An 11,881-nucleotide genomic window follows, 5' to 3' on the forward strand; every position below is an offset into this window, starting at 1 on the left:
TAGATTTTCATTTTAAAACTTTTGTAGAATAAAAAAGATTTTTTGAAAACTTTCATTTAAAATATAATTCACATGGATCTAGTGCAATAATGTGAAATTTTCATGTACGAAACGGTAGTTCCGGAAATTTTCCTTCCCCTTCCTCTCCTCATATAATAAAAAATTATTTTAAAAGAAAATAAAGATTTAAGTCATTAATTGAATAAATAATATTCAAAACTATACGTATATATATTAAAAAATAAATTTAATATTCAATATTATTAATATAATATACCTTTAAAAATTAAAAAAATTAATATGTTTAAATTTAATTATAAGTTTGCTATATAAAATTTTATAATTTAATAATATATAGATATTTTCACAAAAAATGAATGAAAAATGAAAAAAAAAAAGTTATAAGAATCCAGTTTATTTTTTTAATAGAAAAAGGAGATGAACAAAGAGAGAATGATAAATCAAAATAAATATAATTAATAGAAAAAAATTAAATTTTAATTGTACTTCTAATGTTTGTAGAAGAAAAAATGACGGATAAATATGGGAAAAAAGACTTTCTTTTTTGTTTGTGAAAGTCTTTCACAATCTCATGATTAATGAGAGATAATTTTGAAATTTTATATGAGTACTTTCTAATTATAAGTTTGTATTTCTGTAAAAATCTTTAAAAATTATTAAAATTTGAATATCTCAAAATTTATGAAAACTTTCGACAAATTATAATTGAATAGACTGTAACTTTTATGGAGTGTTAAATTTTTAAAAAAAAATCTACATCGAATCCTCCTAAATTTTATAAATTTCAAAAAGTTATTAAAAGTCCTAATTAAATACATATGAAAATGAATCATCTGTATTGTATAATAACCGAGCGAAAAATGGGAAGCAGAAAAAGTTGAGAACCGAAGAAGGTTTTCCAGTTTCGCCTGCTGCTCTCTTGGACGAGCAATTAGGGCTTTTCTGAAGAATCCAAACAAGGAGTAGCAAGATCTATTTCGACCCTTCTGTACTCGAATTTCAACTCCCAGAATCAATGTTGGAATCATGCACCAGGTTTCGGAAAACACCAAACCCCTTCTTTCTGAAATCACATACATGCGTACATTTTCATACGAGTCCTGGAAAGATATCAAACACACGCCTATGTATTTGTATTTTGTAATAACTGGACTTCAACTTATTTGAGGTGACCCATAAATTCTTTATTTTCTTGTGTAGTTTTTTGGGATAATTTTATGTCTATAAAAAGGAAAACCAAGGAAATCTTGGAGGGCAGTTTCCTGGGGATTTGTATAATTTGAATTTCGGGTTGGAATTAAAGGCTTCTTTGCTCGATCATTTTCTTTCATTTGAATATGAGATTTTGCCTTGAACTTGCCTTTTAGACTTTGGTTTTCTCTGTGGTTGCCGATTGAATCATGGTTTGATCCATATAGCTAGTTGTTCACCAGTAGCCATTCTTCTTTCATAATTTATGTTACATGGGGTGTTCGACTCCAAAGTGGAGTCCTTGATGAATTTTAATTTTGCCATTTTGTTTATTCCCCTCCCACATATTTTCTTTCTTTTTGAGTAAGTTACGCATAAAATTATCTCGCTTTCATAAATGCTTCAACCTGTTAACTTAGAACTTTTTTTTTTCCCTCCCTCTTTGCAGGAATCAAAGCCGCCAGTATGGGGTTGGTGGGCTTGAAATATTTTTTTCAATTCTGACTCGTTATCCTTACTAAAGCTCTTCTTTTTCTTTATCATTGGAATTTGATGTACTCAACTTTCATGGATGCTTGACAATGTGAATCCTTTGCATGTTATTTAAAATTTACTCAGAAATGTTACTCCATATTTGGTGGGTTTCTTGAGATTTCAAGACATACCTCACAGGTAAAAAGTGAATTTATTTCGTCTAGTATGGTGGTATCACGTATATCAGAAATCTGTTTATGCCATCTCTGAGTGTTTGAAATCCAGTTTCAGGTTGGTTCTACATTTGTCAACTCTTCTGAATTGATAGTTGAATCAGAAGATTATCTTTTAGCTGTAATGGCATCAATGGATCTTATAGATATCAGTTCATCAGACAGTGACTCAGATTTACGTGAAATAGACAATTATAGAGATGAGTCTCCTGTTAGGGATTCTGCCGCTTCTTCCAGTTCTAGGGTCCTTCCACCACGGGCATCTTCTACTCCTGATCCGACAAGTAAAAAATTATCATTCTTGAATGTAAACACCTTTCTAGTGTATTAGAATGTAAGTAGTTGATCAGATGTCCTTCAACAATTTTCAGGTTACAATGATCTTTCGTGGAAGGCTCCATCTTTGAAGATTTATGATGAAATTTTGTTAAAACCCCATAACCATCTGAGTACTGCTGAAACTTTTGGGACTTCTAGTTCAAACATGGCTCGAGATCCAAATAATAATGGTAGTTTTGGTATAAATGCTGCAGTACCTCCTTCTCGACAGGCTTTGAAGAGGGGCCTTCCTGCAACCTTTCAGCCTTCTTCATCTAGTGCGAGATCCAACAATTTAGTGGAGAATGCCATTACTGAAACTTATGGTAAACTTAACCAATCTGCATGGTCTAAATTTTCTAATGGCAAGAACTCAGACAATTTTACTGGGGTAAATCTTAGTGAATCACCACTCTATGAAAACAGAGCCAATAGACAATTACCACCATCTCCGTTTCTTGGAAAATCTCCATCAGCCAATCCATATGCCGGTCCAAACGATCCTCTACATCCCGTGGTTGGTGAAGAAAAGGCTACTGATGCTGATGAGAGATTGATTTTCCAAGCAGCTTTGCAGGTCTTTAAAGTCTTCTTCCATCTTTTGTTGACACTTGTTTGATCATTTTATAAGTTCTTTTAACTCCATTTTGACTGATTTATGTGGGCTTTAAGTTTTATTTTTATTGTATTATTATTTTAAGCTTTATTGCTTCCCCTCCTTATCGTGATTGCTTGTGAAGTGGAAAAATCAAAATTGGATTGCTTATGGTGACTTTTTCTTGTGATTCGGCTTTTACGAAGTAGAACAAACTGAAAGAGAAAATTTTACACTGTATAGAAGCAAAAACTACCTACTCATGATTATGCAATTTATGTTCAAATAAGGAGGATTCTTGACTTGTAAATGTAATGTCGAACTACAGCCGATATTTATGTATGTACAGGCACAACAGATATACATTTATACACACACAAACATATTTAATTTAGAAAATTTACCTACTGCTGATGCCTGTTGTTACTGTGTTCAGTTTTACGAGTCTATGTTGTTTTATTGTTAAACAGAATTCAATGGTGAATTAGCTCAAATTAGGTGGAAGATAACACAGATACGGTAAGCATGAAATAAAGGAGAATGATATCTAGTTTCATGTAAATTGAAATATGGCAGATAACCCATACTGGGAAGCTGCACAATGGAAGGATCAAGACCAAAGCTATTATAAATATTCATTGTTCATTGGAAGCCTTCTTCATGTCCCCTTGCGAAACTTTCATTAATTGGGTTGACCGTATTCTTATGAAACTTTCATTATTGGATTAACCATATACTTCACATGTTTTAGCAGTGATGCTGTACAACACAGGAAAGCGATACTGGCAGAAGCTTACAATCCTTAACAAGAAGATTTTGATTAAAGTTTGACCAGAACTTTTATAATCTAATTAAAGCTTTACCAGAGAATTGTATAAGTTATTACTTATTAGTGAATTGAGAATCTAATATTCTCTCAGATTTTATAATATTTATTTAGGCTACTTGATGGTGTTCTTGTAATATTTGGAAGAATGAGAGATTTTTTTATGTGATGAGTTTTGGGGATTTTAGCCCCCATTTGGCCCCCATTCTTGCCAAATTTTAATGGTGTTTTTTGAAAAATGTGTGGTTGAAAAAGAATTAAAAGTTTTTTATTTGCGTATAATATTATTTTATGGAAGATCGTGTGATTGAAAATAAGAGAGTGAAAAAAAATGAGAATGAGAATGGGGGTCAAACGAGGGCTTAATTGGATTCATTTGTTTTTTTGATGTGTATTGGGGATTACACTAAATTATTTGGTCAGTTCGGATTTTCTTAGGAGAACCATGTTGGAGAGGGTAAGCGTGGTAATTTTTTTGTCTGAAAATGTCCTAAAAGAAACAATCATAGAAATTCTCTGAAGTTATGGAGTCCTATTGCATAAAGTATGAACACTAGATGCTAGGTAAGCTATTTATGAGACCCTTGCTCCATATAGAGATTTTAGTAATTCATCCTTTATTTGGTGGATTTGGTGATTTGTGATAATTTGTTTTTCTCTACTTCCTGTTGAAGTAGATTGTAAGACGTTCAGGATAACCAATTTAATCTTTTCTCTCTTCAATAGGCAAAATTAGATTCACTTGATACTTCGATTTTCTAGGAGTCCGATGGACAAGGTTTCAATGGTTTGGTTTGTTTACTATATTTCTTCACTTGACCCGTAGTTTGAGATCTGATTTCACATTATGGTTAAAATGGTACGATGCATCTTCACATAAGGTATGTAGCATCCAACCTAGGTGACAATAACATGTTGTTCGGCAAACCCCAAACAACCGGCCTCGTGCTACATATACTACCACACACACAAGTGGCGACCCTAGGTGGAAACCTTTGCATCACCGCTCGAACTGGTGATGCGACCGGAGGTTCGATTATCTTGGGTGGAGCAGGCGACGGAGAAAATGGTGGAAGGAGAGGAAATACAAGCAAGGACCGATTTGGGATTCGAACCTATATGCCTCAATGTCCGACCACCATTCCGGCTTATATAAATACACAATAGAAATTCCAATTGTTCAATTAAATTAGTTCTCAAACTATTCTGTATTCTCTGTTTAGGAAAAGCTAAGAACAATCGATACACCGAAAAAATTGGTATTCTAAAATCATGGTTGGAAATAGATTGGGTTCGTGGTGTCTTCTGATCAATTCCTTATCTTGCTATCTGGGATTGAGAAGATGTGGCTAAAAGTAGAAGGCTCTAGGGAGCGAGTACGAGATTAGTGGACATCTTACGATTTCAGGGGGTCTCCCAATTATGTGTTGGATAAGAAATTGAAATCCTTGAAGAGGGATATAAAAAGAGGGATATAAAGAGGTGAAATGAGGAGGTGGTGGGAGATGTTAATTGACGTAAAAGCAATGCACTTCAGAAATAAAAGAGCTGGATAGGAGGGAGGAGAGTCGAGGACTGATAGGGGATGAGAGGGAGAGACGTGGAGAATTACGAGGAGAGTGGGAGAGTTGGAGAGGTTGGTGGAGATGGATGAAGTAGCTTGGCGTAAAAAATCTAGGGTCAAGTGGTTGAGGGAGGGGGATAAATGTACACAGTTTCTATCAAAATCTTTATTGGGAGTAGTTTGACTGGATGCCCGAGTTGGAGGGGTTAGATATTTCTGTTCTTACTGAGGAGGATGCCAGTTGGTTAGAGAGACCATTTGGGGAGATGAGATTAGTGAGATGGTGTTCAACATGAATGATGATAAGGTTTCAGGACCAGACGGATTCACTTTCTCATTTTATAAGGTTTGTTGGGAAGTGGTGCGATCGAACATTGTGGATGTCTTTACTTATTTCTTTTAGTGTGGCATGTTCCTGAGAAGTTCTAATGCTATATTCATTGTGCTGATTCCAAAAAAATCGTGAGCATCGAATATTAAAGACTTTTATCCTATCAATTTAGTCAGTATGATGTTCAAGATTATTGCAAGGGTACTGGCAAATAGATTAAAAGAGGTGTTGGGGAAAGCGGTGTTTAAGCCCTTGTTTAAGCCTTATTCTTTGGAAAAAATACTTTGTTAAACAGTGTTTTGGCATCACTTCAGCCACATTCTTCAATAAAATAATATCACACATAAATCCAAAACTTATCCTTTTTTTAATCACATTTTCCATCAATACACTATTCAAAAATGCATTTTCCTTCCAAAATGGGGCTAAAACAAGGGCTAAATTCCAAAATGCTTTCATCAAAGGTCGCTAGATATTGGACTCCGTACTTATAGCAAATGAATGTATTGACTCAAGATTGCGCATAGGGGTTTTGGGGATGTTATGTGAGCTTGATATTCAGAAAGTCTATTCCCATGTGAACTGGGATTCCTCTTGTATATGTTCAGGCGATGTGGCTTCAGGGATAAGTGGTGCAGATGGATTCAGTTTTGTATCTCTACGGATTTCTTCTCAGTTTTGGTGAATGACACTCTTGAAGGTTATTTTCGGAGTAGCAGAAGCTTGAGGCAAAGGGATCCTTTGTCTCCATTGCTGTTTGTTATTGTTATGAAAGCTTTCAGTAGGATGCTTGAGGAGGCTGGGGGGAGAGCCTGTTAAGGGGTTTTATGATTGACCAATTGCAAGTATCCCATTTACTATTTGCAGACTACACATTGATCTTTTGTGATGCAGATGTTGAGCAGTTCAGGAACTTGCGTCATCTACTTCTATGTTTTGAAGTTGTATCTGGATTGAAAATAAATTTGGGGAGATATGAGGCTATTGCAGTGGGAGATGTTGATAATATGGAGGAGTTGACCACCATATTTGGTTGTAGGGTTGCGCATCTGCCTATGTCATATTTTGGGATCCCCTTAGCAGCATGCTTTAAAAGTATATATATTTGGAACAGTATTGTGAAAAATGTGGAGAGGAGGTTAGCGAGTTGAAAACATATGTACCTCTCAAAGGGAGGTCGTCTTACCCTCATTAAGTCCACCCTATCGAATCTCTCTACATATTTTTTGTCATTGTTTCCTATTCCTATTTCAGTGACAAAAAGATTAGAGAGGATTCAAAGGGAGTTTCTATGGGGAAGAGAAGAAATTTCACTTGGTTAATTGGGGTGCAGTTTGTTCTCTCATAAGGATGGGGGCCTCGGATTGAGGAGTTTGGTATTGCTTAATAAGGCCTATTGGTTAAGTGGTTGTGGCGATTTAGCGTGGAGAGGGAAACCTTTTGGAGAGAAATTATAGAGGCGAAATATGGTGTTATGGAGGGGGATGGTGCTCAGTTAAGGTTCCTGTTTCTTGTTGGGTGAGTTTGTGGAGGTATATCCAACGAGGGTGGAGAGACTTTTAGGATAGAATGACGTTTGTGGTGGGAAATGACAATATTTTCAGATTTTGGGAAGATTGTGGAAATTTGGCATTAAGAGTGGGGTTTCCTTCTCTGTATTGTATTGCTTTGATGCCAAATGCTATGGTGCATAAGGTCTCATATATATAATGGGAATCTCAGTTGGAATATTGCTTTAAGGAGGAGTTTGCAGGCTGGGAGTTGGATGGTATTTTCTCAGTCGGTACTTATTTTAGGTTGTTATTGGAACTTGTGGAGAGCTTATTCCCTTGGAGGATGGTATGATAATGTAAATTATCCCCTCGGGTGGCATTTTTAATATGGACGGTTGTGAAGGGACAGGTGCTAACGGTGGATAACCTCCGAATAAGGGGTTTTTATGTTACGGAGTGGTGTTATATTTTTAGGAGGAATGGGGAGACGATTGACAACTTGTTTCTTCATTGTGACAGTGCTTGTTCCATGTGGAACGATATTCTAACTTTTTAACACATGGATTACGTTTTTCCGCTGCGTATGAAAGGATGTATTGAAAGCATGGAGGAGAAAATTTCGTAATAAGGATAGCAAGCTTGTTTGGGACTTTATTCTAGGATGCATCGTGTGGTATGTGTAGAGGGAAGGATACAGCTGCTGTTTTGATAATCATTCAAGGACAACAAAGCATATTAAAAAATTATTTTATTTGACATTGTATACTTGGTTTAATGCTGCGATTACTACTTGTATAGACGGATTGCCCAATTTGTTGTTCATTTCTTGTATAAATTAATCACATACTTTCTGTATATTATCCGTGATTAATAAAATATTTGATTACTTATAAAAAAAAAATAGAAATGGTCAAAACCGGACTCATAGTTGTAAAACCGTAAGGTTATATGTTCTAACTTTTAACCCAAATATTTCTTCTCATCTATGGACACTTCATTCTTTTTATGGTCTGTATACCTAGGACAGTGACTACTGATAGTATTGTTTAGTCTCATTGAGGTTTTCACTGAAGTAGGTTACGTGATGATCTTCGCTCAGAATACAGCCTGATTCCTTAAAAATCTTAGAAAGGTCATGATGTCATAGCCAAACGTGTTAATTGGCAATTATGTTAGGCAAAAGTGTGTTGCAGCACCATCTTTGACTACTAAGTTGCTGTTTAGTGGATATTTGATATGTATCTATTGTTTAAATATTTTTCCTGCAGGACCTTCATCAGCCTAAAACTGAAGCTAATGTACGTGATGGTATCTTGACAGTCTCTCTTCTCAGGCATCAGGTGCATGTCTTTTTATTAAATATCTTTTAATTATGATAGGCATTTGTGGTCCTAAGACTGTAGCATCTCATCTTCCAGAAAATCGCTTTGGCATGGATGCTTCAAAAGGAATCAAGTACTAATTGTTTGGGTGGAATTCTGGCTGATGATCAGGTCAGAGCCAGTAACAGGGTTGACTTCATCTTTTAATTTTGACTTTTTCTTGCCTAGATCATAATTATGCTTCCCACAGGGCCTTGGTAAGACCGTGTCAATGATTGCTCTCATACAGATGCAGAGGATTTTTGAAGCAAAATCCAAACCTGAAGATTCTCGTAACGTCAGAACTGAACCCTTGAATTTGGATGATGATGATGAAATTAGTAGTGTGAAGCTTGATGAAGAAAATCGGACTCAAGGATCTGATGATTTTATGGAACTGCCGAAATCAAGTCGTTCAATGGGCGAATTCCGTGGTAGGAGGCCAGCTGCAGGTACACTTGTTGTCTGTCCAGCCAGTGTTCTTCGACAGTGGGCTCGAGAGCTGGATGAGAAAGTTACATCTGAAGCTAGACTCTCGGTTTTAGTCTATCATGGAGGAAGTAGGACAAAAGATCCTGATGCATTGGCAAGGTATGAGGTGGTTGTAACAACATATTCCATTGTAACGAATGAAGTTCCAAAACGACCTTTGGTTGAAGAGGACGACGATGAACAAAAAGATGTAGCAAGATATGGATTATCTTCAGAATTTTCCACGAACAAGAAACCGAAAAAGTCATCAGTTAAGAAGAGCCGCAAGAAGGGTGGTAGTGAAATTGATGTCCCTTCTTTTGATACTGATTGTGGTACACTTGCTAGGGTGAAATGGTCTAGAGTAATTTTAGATGAAGCTCAAACAATAAAAAATCACAGAACACAGGTAGCTAGAGCCTGCTGCAGCCTTAGAGCAAAACGAAGGTGGTGCTTGTCAGGAACCCCTATACAAAATTCAATAGATGAAGTCTTCAGCTATTTCAGATTTCTGAGATATCAACCATACGATAAATTGAAATCATTTGGTGCTTCTATCAAGTTCCCAATCTCTAGGAATGCAGTTCATGGCTACAAGAAGCTTCAAGTCATCTTAAGACAGATCATGTTGCGCCGAACAAAAGGTAATTTCTTTAATTATTAGATTTTTCTGTGATTTTTGCATCACCTGTATGTTTTCTCAAGATAGTACTAGTGTAAAGGATTCTAAGAAAGGAATATGGTAGTTGATTGCTTAATCTAATCCTTATGCTGCATACACAGAAGCTGATCTGCCTATTTATATCCAATCTATAATTCCTCATAAGGTTAAATTATTTTACAAGCCTTTGCGTGTGTGCGCTAAATCGTCTAGTAAGTTACAAGCTGGAGATATATTGTTCTGACATGAAATTATCCAGCAGTAATCCAATCATGCAGATAGTTTTCTAACTGATATCTGTGAACACTGAACAAATCTTAGCCTTTTACTTTTTAACCATGTGGAGTGGGGGATCCTTGTGTTGGTAGCATAGTTACTGTTGGTACTGTTGCGGTGTCATCTTTGTGATGATTTTTGATGTATGTTTATTACACAGAAGTCGTAGTAAACAACCTAAGATACCTGATTGAGAATCAGTTGTTATAAAAAGCTCTGTTTTGGTCACAGATTGATCTCTTTAGATGTGAAGCATCGTTTACTGCTTGTAAAAGTACCTAGGTAGTCACTGTGACCATTCAGTTGCAATTCTGCAACGTTGATTCTAAAGGATAAGCATTAAAATCTGAATTTTGTTTGGTTGTGCTTAATAAAATTAAACAGATTGGGGAATATTGGAGAGCTCCACACGAGCAATATTATCAAATCACTATATAACTTGATGTGCATATCAAAATATTCAACAATTTTATGATTTATTGCTTGTATAAAATAGTTTAAATCTGACAAAACCAAGTTAAATTGATTGTTCATTAAATTTGATATTCAAATCTTTTTATAAATGCTTTATTTACGTTGAAAAGAACATGTTGAGTTCAGCAATTATTCACACGGTATAAGGTGATTGTGTTTATGCAGTTCTGAAATATACTGAAATCAGTTGGTGTTATTTGTTTCCAATTTTTCCTTCTTCACCCCAAAATCACACTTTGCATGAGAAAAAGAGAGGGGAAAAAATGTAGTAATGTACTTACTATAGCTCCTGTTATGTCTTTGGCATTGATAAGAAATTTAAAAGTTGTGTCCAGGAATTGTAGCTTTGTATGTATAAGATGTGAAGATAATTCTAAAGGATTTAAAGCAGCTGAATTTTGAAAGAGATTCTCAATCATTGACAGAAATGAGAACATCTACTTTTATACACCAAGAACAATGGCCTCACTTTAGTAATTAATAATTATCCTTTTCTTTGCCTGGGATATTTGTATTTCCCTTATTTTCGAACTCTCACAGTTTCTTAGCTGTTTGTGTTTCTCCTCGTTCTTTTTTTATCTAAACCAGGTCTTTCTTGTGCATGATAAAGATTCTTTAACAAGTTAAAAGAGTCTTAAGATGGTTTAGAGAATGCCATTGTACCTTCTAATAATCAGATAATACCATTTGGCTATTCGCAGCAACTAATAATGACAGATAAGAAATATATACAAGTTTCAGTTCACCTTTTACTTTGAAGAGCAGTTCTATACTTGACCACTCCGTCTTTTGCTAGATTTGCATTCTATGCTTAAGCTTTTCTTTTCCTTGCCATTTTTTGTTACCCTAGTAAATATAGATTATTGGTGCACTAGTGAATTTTGACAATCCTGGAATTTCGTCAAACCTAAAAGATAGAATGGAACAATAAATAGATAAGTAAATTCTTTCAGAACTCCAGAATCCCAAAATTACCATCACAAGAAGGGGAACGGGCAAAGAAGAGGCACAAGAAGAAGAAAGCACTCCGAGTGAGTGAGTGATCATGAGTTCATATTGTTGCATGAAGGGAGTGGTACCTTTTCACCCTGTTATTTTACAGGCAGCAAGAATTTGATTCTTGATAGATATTCTGCATAGGGATATTATATGATTGTACTTACGAGCAAACATGAGCATCTGTATAATTGATTAATAAAATTAGGAAAGGGAAGTAAAAGCCCAGCTAGAGAAGCATTTATTGAGTCTGGATTTCTTCCATCTATTTGCTTTGTTAACTTGTTACAGTTAATAGAACTTTTTTTTGTATCTTGTGAGCTGTACATCTCCCGTTTCTAGAACCTTGTAGATGAAACTTTATGACAAGTAACAAACATAACTGATTATCAGATCTAGAGAATATTTGATTGTTATGTATCGTCTTTTCATATATTTGTTACAAACCATGTGAATTTTATTTCAATCATCACCGATGTTCATGCAATAGGTTGATCCAATGTCATCAAACATTTGTTGTAAGGCGCAGTTGGTGGGACTGCAGGCCCAACAATTGCATGTTCTGTGCCATAAAAAGGTATAATACATTGGGGGGG

At 35.4% G+C, this 11,881-nt stretch overlaps 1 protein-coding gene across 2 annotated transcripts in view; it reads left to right on the forward strand.

Annotated features, from left to right (window-relative positions):
• The first annotated feature begins 859 nt into the window (after positions 1–859).
• Positions 860–11,881, forward strand: part of LOC111398642 (helicase-like transcription factor CHR28) — a 19,061-nt gene continuing 8,039 nt past the window's right edge. The window contains exons 1-8 of one of the 2 annotated variants that reach the window (XM_023025645.1): positions 860–1,056; positions 1,661–1,682; positions 1,831–1,884; positions 1,972–2,203; positions 2,291–2,814; positions 8,315–8,386; positions 8,465–8,539; positions 8,619–9,522. In XM_023025645.1, the coding sequence (XP_022881413.1) occupies positions 1,037–1,056; positions 1,661–1,682; positions 1,831–1,884; positions 1,972–2,203; positions 2,291–2,814; positions 8,315–8,386; positions 8,465–8,539; positions 8,619–9,522 (1,903 nt within the window). In that variant the 5' untranslated portion in view covers positions 860–1,036. The remainder of the gene's footprint in view (positions 1,057–1,660; positions 1,683–1,830; positions 1,885–1,971; positions 2,204–2,290; positions 2,815–8,314; positions 8,387–8,464; positions 8,540–8,618; positions 9,523–11,881) is intronic. The other variant, XM_023025654.1, reaches the window with a different exon arrangement.

This window comes from Olea europaea, chromosome 1, assembly GCF_002742605.1.
Source record: "Olea europaea var. sylvestris chromosome 1, O_europaea_v1, whole genome shotgun sequence".
In the NCBI taxonomy this organism is placed as follows: Eukaryota; Viridiplantae; Streptophyta; class Magnoliopsida; order Lamiales; family Oleaceae; genus Olea; species Olea europaea.